Source organism: Homalodisca vitripennis, unplaced genomic scaffold (genome assembly GCF_021130785.1).
Source record: "Homalodisca vitripennis isolate AUS2020 unplaced genomic scaffold, UT_GWSS_2.1 ScUCBcl_185;HRSCAF=1536, whole genome shotgun sequence".
Classification (NCBI taxonomy): domain Eukaryota; kingdom Metazoa; phylum Arthropoda; class Insecta; order Hemiptera; family Cicadellidae; genus Homalodisca; species Homalodisca vitripennis.
This window is the reverse complement of record NW_025776302.1, coordinates 53,966-71,516: the sequence shown is the minus strand read 5'-3', so window position 1 is coordinate 71,516 and position 17,551 is coordinate 53,966. Positions and strand designations below refer to the sequence as shown.

General features: G+C 36.9%; 3 protein-coding genes across 4 annotated transcripts; 1 reads left to right on the top strand and 2 right to left on the bottom strand.

The window, feature by feature from the left end:
* Positions 1–1,299: 1,299 nt before the first annotated feature.
* LOC124370441 lies at positions 1,300–4,080 on the top strand. The gene is made up of 4 exons (XM_046828726.1): positions 1,300–1,562; positions 1,838–2,181; positions 3,128–3,242; positions 3,441–4,080. Exons 2-4 carry the CDS (start codon positions 1,840–1,842, stop codon positions 3,950–3,952), a joined length of 969 nt encoding a protein of 322 aa, XP_046684682.1. The 5' UTR covers positions 1,300–1,562; positions 1,838–1,839; the 3' UTR covers positions 3,953–4,080.
* On the bottom strand, positions 2,175–5,115 carry LOC124370440 (protein ANTAGONIST OF LIKE HETEROCHROMATIN PROTEIN 1-like). 2 transcript variants are annotated; one of them, XM_046828724.1, is made up of 3 exons: positions 4,816–5,115; positions 4,091–4,403; positions 2,175–3,053 (listed from the first exon to the last, which is right to left on the bottom strand). In XM_046828724.1, the coding sequence occupies exons 1-3, from the start codon at positions 4,953–4,955 to the stop codon at positions 2,235–2,237; spliced, it is 1,272 nt and encodes a 423-aa protein (XP_046684680.1). In that variant the 5' UTR covers positions 4,956–5,115; the 3' UTR covers positions 2,175–2,234. The 2 variants fall into 2 exon arrangements, with proteins under 2 accessions (XP_046684680.1, XP_046684681.1); XM_046828725.1 differs by having other exon boundaries at positions 2,175–2,392.
* Positions 5,116–7,781: 2,666 nt separating this feature from the next.
* Positions 7,782–8,407, bottom strand: LOC124370439. The gene has a single exon (XM_046828723.1). It carries the CDS (start codon positions 8,286–8,288, stop codon positions 7,893–7,895), a length of 396 nt encoding a protein of 131 aa, XP_046684679.1. The 5' UTR covers positions 8,289–8,407; the 3' UTR covers positions 7,782–7,892.
* Positions 8,408–17,551: the final 9,144 nt, after the last annotated feature.

Sequence of the window (17,551 nt, the reverse complement as noted above, 5' to 3'; positions counted from 1 at the left end):
GGCGATCTCTGTGCGAACATGCGTATAGTGGTATAGTAATGTTTACATTCACATTTTTTACTTGATAAATTATCAATAATTGAATAGTTATTTGTCGGAGTGTAACTTTATCGATCATGTCAAGTACTAGTGAGGATGAGGAAGACATAATTGCATGTTTTCTACGTCGTAGACAACGAAGAATGCGCAGAAAATATTGGTGTCACCCATACATAGAGAAAAATGTAAGGTGCAGACTATTCGTAGCAGCTGAACAATTAAAAGAGACAGACAGAAAGTTTATAGCTTTCTACAGAATGTCCAAAGAGTCATATGTGGAATTGGTGACGCTGGTTGCTCCATTTATACATAAGGTTGACACAAATATGAGGGAATGTGTGACTGCTGAAGAAAGAATACTCATAACTCTATACAAAAAACCACAAGAGAGTGCAGTTGAGGGAGGAGCCTATTTTGCCCGTGACCTTCGAGCGGCCAACGAGAACTGAGCGACGTTGCCAAACTTGTTCCCCGCTGTAACCACAAGTCGCGCGAGTCCAGCGTTCTTAAAATACTTAACCGTTACGCTCGAAAGAAATGTTAGAGCTGTCTTGAATTAATTAACTACGTATTACAAAATGTAATTTTACGGTCATTTAAAAAAAAGTACATCTCTGTAGCTTATTTCCATGTTGAGTTAAATGGATTGAAATAAATTAGTGTATTATATTACTTATATACGAAGATCGTAGGATTAAAATCTTTAGCCGAAATATAAATTAAAAAGAAAACATAAAAATACCGCAAAACCGTTAATTTTCCGTAAACAGTTAGATAATGCCATTATCACTGATATATAATAAGACATTACATGTTTGCATAGTATAATCATGTTGTGTTAAATGGATTTTTAATTTGGTAAGAAAGTGATCAAATACATCTGAAATATATGTTCTTTTTCCATAAATATACTTATTCAGTACATAACGGTGGGAATTGTTGCCGCAACGGTTTTGTTACGCACTTCGGTTCTCATAAATTTATAACCATTTGAAAGCATTTTTCCTACCTGGCTATTAATAGTCTTGAATCTGTGTTATGTAAAATTGTTTTCACACGTGGGTGATTTAAATATTTAAACTGGCCATAGTTTTAAAAATCATACAGCACAAGTATTTTTATAATATGAATGCACTTTCTTATACAATTCTAAAGTAACGATTTTCTATAACATCCAATAAAATTTGAACACAGTACATAGTAGATGATGTCAGACGAGTGAAAATGTGGAGGAAACGGGTGAAATACCTGTAAAGGCGGCGCCAGACATGCGTCATTCGTCAAGCACCGAGCAGCGACTCGCCGAATCGCGAGCAGTGTGGATGTCTGTTTGTCTATTCGGCAAGCAGCAAACATTAGTGCTCGTTGTTTCCCGTTCAGTGTCGGTCTTTTGCACACATCAAAGTGGACGAATATTTGGGAAAAGGCAAACTTTGCTTCATCCACACATTCGGCTTTGTGGTTGGGAGATAAGAACTGTTCACGGTTTCCAATTTTGTCATCAGAGCCTCATTGACTATTGGGTAAGACGAATTTTATTTTCTTAAATTGAGGTTAAGTAGTTCTTATTTGGCTGAAAACTAGTGAATGACCAGGCTACTGAATTATAAACTGAATTCTTTAAATGTTTTAAAAATTCCTACAAATATTAATATTTAATATTTTGTCATGATTAAAGTTACAATTTTAAGGGTTTTCATGTCCTATACAGTTATTGACCGGGGTTCCCCATTAACTCATTAACATTTTATGAACTTAAGAAAAATAACATAAACAATAATTTTATTCTTATTTTAAGGTATGGAGTGGCCTAATGAGTTGGTGTTGGATTTCTTACAATACTATGAGAATGAACCAGTTATTTGGAACCCTTCTCATCCCAATCACAAAAATAGAAATGAAATATACGATGCATGGAAAAGAATCGAAAGCAAGATGGGTAACAAGTTTTCTGTCACCGAATTGAAAAAGAAAAAAGACTCTCTGATGGCTTCATTTAGAACGTGTTTGAAAAAGGTTAAGGAAAGCTGTAAAAGTGGAGCCGGATCTGATGATATATACAAACCAAATTGGTTTGCTTATGAAATCATGGAAAGATTTCTCAAAGATAAGAACCTGCCAAGAGAGACACTTAGTTCAGAGGTAAAATATTTATATTTATTTATTAAAATCAATGGTACAGGGTACACATGTATTTAACTGTAGTCATTTTGCCAGGGGATTTTTCCATTGTTCATAAAGTATTCAGCAAACTCTTCTCTGTATTCCTTTGCTGCGGTACCTGGCTTCCTAGGCACTTTCTGTAGAGGTAACATAGATGTCATATCAGCGGTATCTTCCCTCCACGACCCTCCTGTAACCATACCATTATCTTCAGAATCAAAGGTTCCCGCTGGAGTGTACATCGATCGTGATGTCCTGCTTCTTCTTAAAAAATTATGCAGAATAACACAGGTCATAGTAACTAGTGCCACTTTGTCAGGTTGTAGTAGCATTGGCTTCCTTAGTACACGGAAAACACTAGCCATTATTCCGAACGTATTCTCTACTATTCTTCGGGCTCGTGATAGACGGTAATTAAAAATGCGGGGTTTGCTACCTTGTTCATGGCTACCTGGAAATGGCTTCATGAGTCGCTTACTTAAAGCAAATGCATCATCACCAAGAAATACATACGGCATCAGTTTTTGTCTCCCTGGTAGCGGCTCATCGTTAGGTAAATTCAAACTCTTACTTTTTATTTTGTTGTAGAGTACAGTGTTTTTAAAAACTGCACCATCACTCAGTCTTCCTTGACAGCCACAATCAGCGAACATAAAACAATACTCAGCGTCAACCAGCGCCATGAGTACAATACTGAAGTATTTCTTATAATTGAAGAATTCGGATCCACTGTTGATTGGTGACTGAATTGTTACGTGTTTCCCATCAATAGTACCAATGCAGTGTGGGAAATTCCACAGTTCCTCGAAATGCCGACTAATTATTCTCCACTCAGTCGCAGTAGCAGGAAGCTGAAAATGTTATTTAAAATTAGTGTCATTGTAATACTTTACATTATACAAAGTTACTACATTTGTGATTTCAGGTGGCTCCACCTCCAAATGAAGAGCAATTCCAAGCCGAAAGGAACATAGATTTGCCAAATTTATCAGATAATGTACCATCTGCCAGCAGGGAAGAGCCTGAACAAAGAAACGAAGGTAATGTGTTTTTTTCTATTGACTATCCATCACCGTAATTCGTGTGGGAGTCCCATAATTTGCACCGTTGTAGTACTGGAGTTATTAAGATACTTAATGAATTTGTCTTTAATTATTTTTGTAACTTTACAACATGACATACAAAATTGTGCTTTGCATATATATTTTATTCCATTATATTGTAATGTTTCTTTTCAGCTATTGTTCTACCTGCTTGTGCCACAACTTCGCCTAACTATGCCTCATCTTCCTTTAAACCTCCACCACGAAAAAAGTCCAGAACAGCTGAAGAAATTGAGATAAAAAAGAAGATGGATGCTGCGTTTACTACTTTACAATCACTTCAACCAAAAAAAGAAAAACACTTATGTGACATATACGGCGAATTAGTTGCGGCAAAATTAAAATCGATGGACGAGTCTACAAGGGAAATATGTATGCACCGGATTGACAACGTTCTTTTTGAAATGAGAATGGTGAAAGGACCTGCAACATCGGGCAACACCTACTTCATGCAACCATCACCTTCCTCGTCAGCTTCTGTAAATTCATCCCCATGTCCTGATGAAACTTTAACATTGTACACAGTTCCAAGTGATTCCAACGAATTACATGCTCTCTCTGGAACTGTTGTAGTATGTTCTGATGCTGAAAATAGTGAACATCCTCCAAATGTTGGACTTGAAAACTACTTTTCCAAATTTAAATAATTGGTTACTTAATATGTTACTAAATAATATATACTTATTGTTTAAATGCTAAACCTAATAACAATAATACGTAAATGATGTAAATGTTCTTGTACAACGTGACGAATAAAATGAGTTTGAAAATTTTATTATGCTTACCTTAATAACATCCTTCAGTACTTCAATTATTGAGCTGCATACTTCTGGAATTATCTCTGATATTATTTGGGGTGATACTTTAAACAAGTAATGCAGGCTTTTAAAACTATCTCCTGTTGCTAGGAATCGTAAGGTTATGGCTAAACGTTCATTCGGTGGTATTGCTTTCCTCCACTTTGTATCTTTCTTAGCAATCAAAGGTGTTACTTTTGCTAGTAGTGAACTAAAATCTTCATTAGACATTCTACAGAAGTTTTGGAACTGTCCAGAAGGCTCTTTTAACAAATCTGCTAATAAGTTTGTACCGCTGTACCTGAAATCAGAAACATGCAATAAAGTGTTAATTATTACTGTAGGTGGCATGGTAAGACTTAAGCCCAAGATCATGATAACTTATATATATATATATATATATATATAAGTTATCATAACATGGTGTATATATATATATATATAAAACCATGTATAAATACTATGTGTGTGTATGTGTGTGTGTCATCGAAAATATTAAATATGCTTAGTACGTAAGTTGCGACGGGGGTATTTTTTTATTTAAACGTATTAGCTGAAAACTGTATACCTAACTAAATATACAAAACATTGGGTAAGCTGTTCTACAATATATTATAGCTTAATCTTAGTGCAATTACTATATATATTGAGAAGTGTCCCAACATTCCCAGGGATAACAAACAAAATTCAGTTATTATTTACAAGGTACTTACTGGCTTCTATTACGATTTACGGATACCGCCCACCATCTCCTTCTTCTAGGTTTCCTTTTCATTTTTAGCAGTAAATATCCTCCAGTTAAAATTATAAAAGCGTGATAAGCAAGAAGAGCATCATCAACATCGACATCCATGTTGACGATTATTTGCTATTCCCAGAACGAACACGTGCTCGGAAAACCTCACATGTGTGTAGACGTCTGCTCGTTAATCGGCAAATAGCAAGACAACTAGTTCGCCGAACGTCAAACAATCGGTGCTTGCCGAATGACGCATATCTGGCGCCGCCTTAAGCAACAGCCGCACCAGCCAGCAGTGGTGGTAATACCAGACGGATGAGTCATACTGTTTCCAAGAAACAGCCCCTTCCACAGTTCCCTTCCGGTCTCTGACCGTCAGTCAGTGCCTATTGTCGCTTAATCATTGGCGGTTGAAAATACTGCATTCTCTTCAATTCCAGTACGAGTATATTATTTTGTGCTGAATTTTACTGTTGATGAACGTTTTCGTGTTTTTAAGTGTTGTTTATTGGTAGCTATTATAAGTGTACCGATTATTTTCTGTGTAGTGTCATTAAATTGTAATATACTTGTTATTGTGATTCCTTATTTGGACAAAATGGAGTGTGATGATGTTTGTTCAATTGCACAGCCATCCGGAAGTAAGAGCGGTAGTGGAAAAACCCTACGTAGTGGAGAACTACGTATTATTTACAACGTTTACAAACTTTCTTAAAAAACTGTCGTTGACAAATTTCCGAGAAACTCTAAACTTTAAGCAAAGTGGTAAACTGTGTGCTGAGGCCTGCGGTGTAAGTGAAAGAACCGTTAACAAAATAAGTAAAGAAGCTAAGCTGTCCGAAGAAGATGGACCTTCATCATCAGAAATTAAGTTTTCAAACGCCAGGAAAACAAAGAAGTCGAAAATCAAAAATAACAGGCTTTGATGACTTTGAAAAAGATGTTTTGAGACGAACTGTCCTTTCGTACTACGACAGAGGGGAATTTCCCACATCAAAAAGAATCACGCAGGATCTCAAACAAAAACTTGATTACAACGGATCGGTAACTTCAACAAATAGGTTATTAAGGCATGTTGGTTTTAGGTATAAGAAAACCAATGATGGTAGAAAGTTTTTATTGGAACGAAATGATATTGTAGCGGCTCGTTTAAAGTTTTTGAAAACTATGCAAGAGCTTAGAGAATCTGGTGATTGTAGGCCCATATATTACCTCGATGAAACATGGGTTAATGAAAACCATACTCGAAAATACATATGGCAGGACACGACTGAGTCTGGTGGACTAAAGGTTCCTCTCGGCAAAGGTAGAAGATTAATAATTTGTCATGTCGGTTCGGCAAAAGATGGGTTTTTGCAAGAATGTAAGTGGGTTTTTTCGGCCTAAGACATCATCCAGTTCGGACTATCACGATGAAATGAACGCTGAATCGTTTCGAAAATGGTTTAAAAAATTGCTATGCATTTTGGAAGAAGGCTCGATCATCGTCATGGACAATGCTCCATACCACTCAGTACTCGCCGAGAAAATTCCAAATTCATCGTGGAGAAAGGAAGAGATTCAAAATTGGCTGTCTCGAAAAAAACATACAATACTGTATGAAAGAAACGAAACCAGAACTTATAATGAGGGTTCTCCCATATAAAACCAAAAAAAAAAAAAACTTATGAACTCGACGTATTAGCCAATGAAATGGGACATACAGTTGTCAGGCTCCCTCCTTATCACTGCCAGTACAATCCCATTGAAATGGTATGGGCTCAAGTGAAGGGAGAGGTAGCACGTAATAATAAGACATTTAAAATAACCGACGTTGAGAAACTTGTTCATGATGCTCTGGACAAAGTAACTAAAGAAGACTGGCAATCAAGAGTTCAGCACGCAGAAGCCTTGCAGCAAGCTGATTTTGAAAAGGAATGTATCCGCACAAGTGTTGTAGATCAAATAATTATAAACTTAGCAGACAATTCTGACACGAGTAGCAGTGAGGTAGAAAGTGAAAATGAAGAAGACTCCGAGGTTTTGGCTACGATATTGCCGCCTGAGAGCGAATAAATAATATACAAGTGCAAAGGTAAGAATATTATTAAGTCAATCATGCTTTTTAACGTATTTCATTTTAAAATAGTAGGACCTAAAAGTTATTTAGTAGAAAATTTGATTATTTCATAATTTAAAAATATAATTCTTCGATAATTTTAAAATTGATTATATTGTTATATCTTTTTAATTATTTTTAATCAAGCAACAAGTCATGCAGTGTCCAATATAAGCAACATGTATATTAATTTTGTGTGTGTTTAGTAATCGTTTAAAATCACTGAAAAGATTGTTGTACCGTACGGAAATAAGCAAGTACTTTACTCTGACTAACTGACGGGACGATTTGTTTGTTTTAATCGATAGTTAGTTTGTAATAACATTAATAAACTATACAAGTAATTTAAATATAATATAGCAAACTGTCAACGCATTTTAAATATTGTTTTTCAATTATACTGATAAGTTTTAAATGTTCAGTATCAGTGTTAGTTGTGACAGCGCAGCGGTTTTATCAGCCACAATGCGCCAGCCGTGCCGGGCGGCAGTGGCAGTTGTGTGGCAACGTCGCGCAGGCCAGTCCATTCTATTGGTCGCCGCCAACTGCACTCTCTGGTGGTTCCTTGTATAAGGTATGTATTTATTGTCAAAATACAAAATTAGATATCAAGTAATTATTCCAGATTTTGCACATAGAACTGGTTGGCGTCAATGTCCTGTGTAAATTGCGTGTAGTAATTACCAGCGGATGTTGGCGGCGCACTAATATTGATTGCTGCCTGACTGATGAGAGATTAGTGAAATGCTGGAATGTGGCGACGCTGGTGTGTGACATCTGATGTGCCTGATATTTCATCAATAAGAGTAAAAACTTTGCGTTTAAATTGTTTGATGTGTGAATCACTGAGTTCTTCCAACTCTGGTATCAAGCTAAGAAGGAACATTTTCAAAGCTTCTTTCTTGTTACTATCGTTTGCGGTAGTACTATTTTCAAGTCGTGCTGTTTTTGCCTTAAAATATGCAGCAAAACATTGATCTGCTTCGACAGCGGCTTTTTTCTTCTGCGTTAGGCGTTTTTTTACCTTCATTCGGAATGGACGATGGCTGTGAGCTGGTATGAGGTTGTATTGGTATGATTGGGGATGACCGGGAAGTATTATCCTGTACTATTGACGGCGATTGCGGTGATTCAATTGAAGGATCATCTGGAATATCATCCAATATTTGTGATTCCAATAAAGTTTCGTCGGTATTTACGTCGCTACAGTTAGGAACCTCTGGTAAATTTCCTGTAGAAGGAGGAGCTGATGTTCTTACAAACGGCAAACAAAACTGCATGGCCTCTGCCAGGTAGTAGGCCTTCTTCTTAGCGCCAGATCCCGAAGGTGAAGGTTTGATTTTTCGCATGAATACTGTCCGGAGATTACGCCACTTGTCTTTGCATTCCGCAGCTGAAAAGAAAAAAAGGGATAGCAAAACTTGAATCGGTTGGCCGATGTAAGTTGTAGTATAAAGTAGAAATGCACAATATTGTAGGTGTGATAAGTACACTAAGTATTTATATATAATTTATGAAAACCCGTCAGTAATTATGCTTGTTACATTCAAGCGTTTGTTACAGGTATTTGGCTACAGGATGTTCATTTGTCGCTCTCTCTTTATATTTTGCAAGAGGCGAGAGTACAGTTGGAGTCATTATTAAAGAAACCACGAAAATCATTTGGAATGCATTGCAAGCAACTTACATGCCGGTACCAATAGGTGACCAATGGAAAGTAATTGCCGAACGTTTTGAGACATTGTGGAACTTACCAAATTGCCTTGGGGCGTTAGACGGAAAGCATATCCGCATTGAGAAATATCCAAATACTGGTTCAGAAAATTTTAACTATAAAAGTTTCAATTCAATAATCTTACTCGGATGCTGTGATGCTGATGGTGCTTTCACTATGATAGAACCAGGATATGCTGGACGAAATAGCGATGGAGGTGTTTACAAGGTCAGTGCCATGCGATTACTGGCTCAACCATGGTGCTTTTCAAACTCCGCCACCCACCCCATTGCGATACGACGACATACAAAGACCATTCCCTTACTACTTCTTGGCAGATGAAGCGTTTCCACTAGCACGCAATGTAATGAGACCATACAATGGAAAATCACTCAATGATGTAAAAAGAATATTTAACTACAGATTAAGTCGAGGAAGAAAATCTATTGAATGCACGTTTGGTATGGCTACTGAAAAGTTTGCAGTGTTAAATGGTCCCATAAGATGTCGCAATGCAGAAACAGTAATCGACATCGTAAAAGCCGCTTGTATCCTACACAATTACGTACGTAAAAGAGAAGGTATCGACTATACGCCGGCTACAGTGGAAATAGCTGAAGGACCATGCCCAAGACAGCATCCAATCACTGAACGCTCTTCGGCAGTTACTGTGACACAATATTTGGCAAGTTACTTCATTTCTCCTCAAGCATCTCTGCCCTGGCAGTGGGAAAAAGCTATAGAATAAATCATTCTTCCAGGTGAAACATCATTGATTGCAAGATGTCGGTTTTGCAATCCTATAAGGACTCAAGTAAACTGTCAAAAACATACTTCAATAAAACTTTGTACATTAAATTATAACTATATTTTGTAACTGACTTATTATTAATTTCTTTTCATTTAAAATTATAATACAGAATGTCCCATAAATAAAGGGCCAAAATCCATGATATTTTAAATGGGTAAAATATTTTACATTACCGCCATTATGAAACGGTAAAAAATGTTTTATTTTCTCAAGACTGTATTATCAACCGCATGAATTTTAGTTTCTCACATATACTATAGTACAGATAAAGTATGGTGGTCATGAAAAAATTCTAATTTAAACGGTTTAAACTGTCAAATTATCGATGATAACGATAGGTCTTGAGATATCAACACTAAACATTTTTGCTTATTTTGACTGAAAAACCATATCGTTTGGCTGGCACTACTTCACAACGGGACACCCTGCACATATCTACTATCAATTACCTGTCATGTTCATTGCTACTCCAATCTCGTGCCAAGCCTTGTCAGTTATATCCTTTCTAGAATATTCTGGTAATTTGTAATTATACAACACTTCGTACTTTTCGACCTCTGCTACAAGTTTTAAATTCAACTCTTGATCACCCATCTTGCACTCACAAACACGTGAAACTATGCAACGCAACTGTTTGGTGACAAGAAAATACGGTCGCATGCGACCAGTCGGCAACTGATTTCAAACTGGTTGCAGTTTAGTCAGCCCGTGTGTTGATCCCCACTCCAGCACACGTCCAAGGTCAACAAACAGTTGCGTCTGCAACCGATTTGAAACTATAGTCGCAAACCGGTCGACCCGTGTGTGGTAGGCCTTACAGTAGCGACCGTGCACAATCTGGCAACGGCGCGCCGCGGCTGTGCCGCCAGTCCGACCGTTTTTCTCCCGCCAGGCTTCGCTCGCACGCTCTCTCACTCGCACAGTCTCGCTTCATTAGTCAGTCTGGCTCTGGTATTTGCCCGAGTAAGAACAGACGTCAGTGGCGTGATACTCGTTCTAGCTTGGTTTTTTTTTTAAGTAGTGACTGTTACGTCTAGGCTATTTACGATGGAGAATTGGCTGAAAACTGGATTTTGTGTTAAGAGAAAACTGGAATCTACTGATGAAGGTGAGCTTAATCGTCCGTCTACTAGCAATGACGTTATAGTGCCTCGAGTATTTTCAAATGTTAAGAAAGGGAAAAAAATGTTTCGAAAATATTGGCCTGAATACCTCTAATATGGATTTACGTTCATAGGTACGGAAGAAGAACCTTTACCCCAATGCGTACTTTGTTTCGAAACCTTGGCTAACGAAAGTATAAAGCCTTCAAAACTTCAGAGGCACATTTCAACAAAACATCCAGAATGCTTGAATAAACCTTTGATGTTTTTTCAAAGTAAGAAAAAAGAACTTATTTCGACTCGGTCAAATATAGAGAATGTGTCATCTGGGCAAGACAATAAAAAAATTACTATGGTCTCTTACCAGCTGTCTTTGCTAATAGCAAAAAATAGCGCTCCGCACACAGCAGGCGTGAACCTTATTTTGCTCGGAGCAAAAATAATTTCGTCACTTCTGCTTGATGAAAAATCAGGTCAACAGATAGGTCAAATACTCCTATCCAACACTACAGTGAAACGTAGAATTGAGGAAATATCTGCTAACGTAAAGGAGATTTTAATATCTGCTGTGAAAGAAAGTGACTTTTATTTGTGATTCTTTACAATTAGACGAAAGTACAGATATTGCTGACAATGCTAATTTGTTATGTTTTGTAAGGTTTTTATCTCAATGGATCAGTTGAAGAAGACATTTTATTTTGCCACTCACCAAAGACCAGTACAACTGGCCAAGACATTTTCAACTCCTTGGATAGTTTTATTCGCGAACATGGAATTAATTGGTCGAAATGTGTCGGGCTTACAACCGATGGAGCTCGTGCTATGTCGGGAAAATATACGGGCCTAGTAGGTAAAGTCAAGGAAGTAGCTCCGTTAGTTGAATGGACCCACTGCAGCATCCATAGGGAGGGTTTGGCGGTTAAGGGAATGAATCCAGACCTCAAAAGCACTCTTGATGACGCCGTAAAAATTGTGAACTTAATAAAAGCACAATCAAAACACTCTCGTATGTTCGCTGTAATGTGTGATGAAATGGGAAGCGACCATAAGCAGTTACTTCTACATTGTGAAGTGCGTTGGTTGTCACGGGGAAAGGTGCTTTCCAGATTGTTCGAACTTCGAGACTAAGTTAGATTGTTTTTGGTTCAAATTAAACACGATGGCAAAGAAAAGGCCAAACATTTTCTTTGCGATTGCCTCAATGATGAGACTTGGCTGATAAAACTGTCATACCTAGCTGACATTTTTAGCTCTCTAAACATCCTTAATCTTACATTACAAGGAGAAGATGTACATCGATTCTTTGTTCAAGACAAAGTGGATGCTACTATTAAGAAAATTGACAGATGACATAAAAAGGTACAAGCAAATACATTTGATGCATTCCCATTGATGAACGAATTTGTGGATTTCTATGAGCTGACAGTCGATTCAGTAACCTCAGAAATTATAATTAAACACTTACAAGGCTTGTCATCCGAACTGAGGCGATACTTTCCACCAATAGCAGCTACTAATAAGTGGATACAAAATCCATTCGACGAGGATAATTTAAAGAACGTCAACTTAGCAGCATTTGAGGTATGTACACATTTTTACATGAACTTTTTGCTTAAATTTTATTTTTATTCAGAATTTTTAAATGCCGATTATAATTTTTTTATTGTAATTAAATATAACACTATACCAATTTTTTTCTGAATTTTCAATGGTAGCTATTTTTGTTCTTGTGGGAAAAAATTAACTCTTTCAGAAATAGGTGACAACTGGTTGACCTACAAGCTTCAGTTTTTAAGCGTTGCAAAATTACCTTCTATTAAAAAATGTATTTTTTCTTCTTTCAGGAAGATGCTTTAATTGAGTTGTCCTGTGATTCCACCATGAAAACCATGTTCAAGAAGAAAGGTTTGACCTCATTTTGGCTGAATGCTAAGCAAACCTATCCAGTTTTGTATGAAAAGGCAATGAGATTCCTAATGGGTTTTTCGACAACATATCTTTGTGAGCGTGCCTTTTCAACTTTGGTTCACATCAAGAATAAGTATAGAAACAGACTGGTGGACGTTGAAAGTGATTTACGCCTCAAAATATCAAATTTTAATCCTGACATTGAATTACTTGTTCAGTCAAAACAATGCCAGAAGTCACACTAGTATTATAGAAAAATTATTTGTAATCTTGAATAATCAATAAACTCTTTCTATGTTTTCAATACTAAGCTGTGTACATATTTATTTACATTTTACATTTTTTTCTATACACGTATAAAAATATAAATCATGTGTATTTTATATTAATGTTATATATACATATGTATATATAAAATCACGGGTGAGGGATGGGGTCGCGAATGTGAAAAAACATTTGGAAGTGGGTCGCCAAACACAAAAGGTTGGGAACCACTGGTGTAGCCTATCATTTTAATTTTTGTCAGTTTCAGTTTATTTAGGTCTAATTTGGTTTGGTTGTTTTAGGTGCAGATGGAAATGTATCCCGGAAAAGATTACAGAGGACAAAGCAGCTGAAACATATGCTAAGTTCATTGATTTCAACACAAAAAATGAACAAGATGCTTATCTGCAATCATTGATTGAGTGCAAGATAATAGAAAGAAAAAGACGTAATTTGGTTAATGGTGAAACAACTAGTAAACCAAAGTCACATTCCTTTGTATATGCTTTGTCTACATCTAGTGGAAGAATACAGGTATGTAAACTTGCATTTCTTTCTGTCCATGGCATATCTTCTGAACGTGGCAAGAGGCTATGTAAATTACTATCCCAAGGCAAGTCACCTTGACTTGAGAGGAAAAAATACTCCAGGGAATACTAAACCAGGTAATATTACGTATAAAGGCTACTGACGACCACATAGCCTCTTTTCCCCAGAAAGAAGCTCATCATTATACCAGTACATCTTACAAATAATGAACTCAAACTTGAATGTAAAAATTATGTGGCAACTTTTTAAGGAAAAAAATCCAGAACTGAGTGTTGACTACAAGTTCTATTCGAAACTCTTTCATGAGCATTTTGATCTGACTTTTGGGAGGCCTCAGATCGATTCTTGTTGTAAATGTGAGGAGTTATCCGTCATAATAAAAAGTCCCTCTTTAAATGATGCGGCTAAAAGAGTCTACGTTGCTGGGCTCCTTGTACATAAAAGGAGATCAAAGAAGTTTTTTAAGGCAATCGAAAATATTAGAGAAAAGTGTTTAAAGGACAACAAAAATAGCTGAGATCTGCATGGACTTTATGCAAAACCTTCAGCTTCCGGAAATTCCGGTTCAAGAAATATTTTACTTGCGGCAGTTGACAGTGAATGTTTTGATAGCCAAATTTTATGTGTATCAATGGGGGGTGTCTAAAAAAGGGCCTAATGAAATTTGCTCATTTTTAGTTGATTACATCAACGAAGTTCTTGATGCTGGTGTTAGGCATCTTCATGTTTTTTCCGATGGTGCAGGAGGACAGAACAAAAACAACGTGGTTGTAAGGCTGTTCCTTGCCATAATAGAAAATGGACGATTTGACAGTATTCATCACTATTTTCCATTACGAGGTCATTCGTACCTTCCCTGTGACCGAGACTTCAGTGTCATCAAAAGAAAAATTTAAAAAACAGACAGGATTTATACAATGAAGCAATATGCTGAGCTAATGTTGCATTCAACGGTGATTCAAGACAAATTCTTAGTGGAAATTGTAGAAAGTGAAAAAGTAAAGGACTTCAAATCTTGGTGGCCCTTTTATAAAAAGAATGTTATATCAACTGAGACTCAAGCTAGAAACATTCCAAGGGAGAATAAAACAAAATTCAGCATCTCAACTTTTATGGAGTTTAATTGCTCTAAGGAACATGTCGGACAAGTGAAAGCAAAGCATTTTATTGATGGACTCAACGAACACACTTTCGACTTAAAAAACAGGGAGCTGGTACACCACAACTTCCAACAATGAGTGCCTATCCGCAAAAATGTGTGCCTATAAACATTAACAAAATCAATGATCTAAAAAAAACTCGAAAGCTATATTCCTACAGACATTTTTGGCAAATTTTATTCGAAGATTTATGAATGGCCAACTATTGATAAGGATGAAACTGAATTGTTGTAAGAAACAATGTTAAAAAATGTATATACATCATATAAATAAAGAAAATGGTTTTCATTCAAAATTTGTGTTCTTTAAAGTGTTATTTCATGCCTGTTGACACAAATTTACATAAGTAATTTGAGAAACAACCCAACTCCAAAAACTGCTTTACTTTTTACATCAAAAATAAAAAAATAAGTAATGAATAACAATAGAAATAGCTTATCACACCTTTGTATAAACAAATAAAAAATATTATGTGTAAGCATTATTAAATGATGAAACAGTAAGGTTTTTTTTAATTTCCCGAAAATTTACTTTCACGGATATGAGGTGTTTCTCAAATGACCGATTCAAATGTAAAGGTAGGTCGAGTCATATCTTATTTTAAAGGTCTCAATTTTAGAGGTCTGTGTGTTAAATTCACAGATTATTTTGAAAAAAAAAAACAAAAAAAAACTGATGGTCTAAAATGTCAAAGATTTAAACCGTGTTTACACCGGAGTTGGCAACCAATGATTGCAGACTTTTATCGGCAATTTTTAGTCGAACGCCTTAAAACAACTGCAACTCGCATTGCCAACTGTAGTTGAAGACCGATTTTACGAGTTGGCAACCAAAATTTTGTTTTCCGACTGAAGTCGGTAAAGATCAAAGGCGTTTGCCAACCTCGGTCGGCAATACGAGTTGAAGTGCCAAATTGAGCGGCGACTCGAGTCTGCAACAAACCCCGCTACCCCTCCCACCTATCGGCTCCACGTGGTCGATAGGTATTTAACATTTACTCACCTGTATGTTATCTTTGAGGTAACATATCAGAGCATCACAAACATCTGGCACAAAGAGAGATATCGCACTTTTTGAAACTTTAAACAAATAACTGATGCCTGTATTAGAGTCGCCAGTTGCCAAAAATCGCAAAGTTATTAATAGCTAACCTTTCACGCACTGGAATTGCTTTCCAGTAGTTAGTATCCTTTTTGCTAATTATGTGTCCAATACCAAGAATTAAACATTCAAAATCGTTGCCCGACATTCTTAAAAAAATTTTTATACTGCCATCGCATCCAGGGGCGGCCCGTGATATACGCGAACTACGCGGCCGCGGGTGGCGCCGCGAGGAGAGGGGCGCTGAGGGGGCGCTGTGCACGTGCGCCCTGCACTGACTAATGCACCGCTACCCGATACACACGCCCCACCCCTTACGCGAGTGACATGGAACCGTCCGCATGACTCATATGTCTATTTCTGTTCGCAGTCTGAGTCTCGCAGTTACGTTACAGTCACTGTTAGCGCCGCTTCGCAAGCACCCTCGCCGTGACAGCTGTCTGTCTTACTATTTTATATAATTACATTGATGTGCGTTGTACTGTAGTAAGTTGTAAAATTAATGCCGTTTTTAATTAACACGAAATGTCGAGCAAGAAAAAAAACATCTGGAGCATTTAACCGCAAAAGAAAGTTGCAGCAATCTAAAGAAGATGAAAAGCAGTGTAAAGCACTGCAAAGGTTTTTAACAAATCCACCATTATGTGCGAGTGCATCAATAAGCGTAGAGACAACCGAATTAGATCATGATGTTGACAATAATTTACCAATAACTAAATCTGAGGCTCTGCCTGGACCGTCAACCAGTCAATTCCATAGTTATCTAGCTACAGAAACACCATTTCCACCATCAAATATTGATTGTGACGATTCTGTAGCCGCCACCAAAGTTGTGGGATGATGATTTATTAGTTGATACAGTGATGTCATCGTCATCTTCATCTACGTCTGTTGTTACGCATAGTCAACAAGTCATTGAAATTGTAAGTTGACTTATTTAACTTACTTAGCATTTTTAGGATAAATAGGTCCAGCAATAACCTCGGCCAACTTAGTTGGATTATTAATCATGAATATGATATGATTAGGCCTACAGTTTCAATATGGTGGCCGCAAAACAAAAAACACACAAATGTTTAAGCCCTTATTTGACTTTTATTTAAACCAATTTTTATTTTATACCACCATAACATAGATAGGTGTAAAAGATGTTTTAAAAATGTTTACTATATTTTAGTTAAACCTAAATAGGAAGGCCTATTTATTATAGACTATAATAAAATATAGATATAAATATTGCATTAAATATTTGAAATCCTGAAAAGGGTAATTTAACAGAGTTATCACACATCATACATCTCTTGCGATTACACCACGATGCCAACTATAATGTTTTGTTTTGTCTTCCAGGAACCGAACAAGGACACAAACACATTACCTGTGATTTCAAATGATTGTGGGAAGTGGCCACCCAAAATAAATGACGAGGTACGGAAAGTGCTTGTTGAACGAGGGCCTCAGCAAGTCACTGACAAAAAGTTTCCTGCGGACAGTAAAGGTAGGAGATTTTCTTCAAATCATTACACAAGGAAGCTGTGCAACGGAGAACAATTTCACAGAAATTGGGTACTATACTCAATATCGAAAAATGCAGCATTTTGTTTTCCTTGCAAACTGTTTGGAAACACGAATTCTCTTCTTGCTAGTGACCAAGGGTATTCTGACTGGCAAAACCTACACAAGACTTTGACCTTTCACGAGAAATCCTCTGCTCATGTTAAAAACTGTACGTTTTGGCGTGAGCTCTCTGTACGTTTACGATTAAACAAAACTATTGATGAAGAACATGAAAGACTTATCCATGCTGAAACTGAACATTGGCACCAAGTCCTGAAACGATTACTGTGTATAGTACAGTTTTTGGGGACACAGGGGTTGGCCTTTCGAGGGAAAAAGGATGTTCTTTTTGAACGTAACAACGGAAACTTTTTAAAATTGGTAGAACACATAGCAAAGTTTGATGTTTTTATGGCTGAACATGTGAGAAGGATCAAATCAAAGG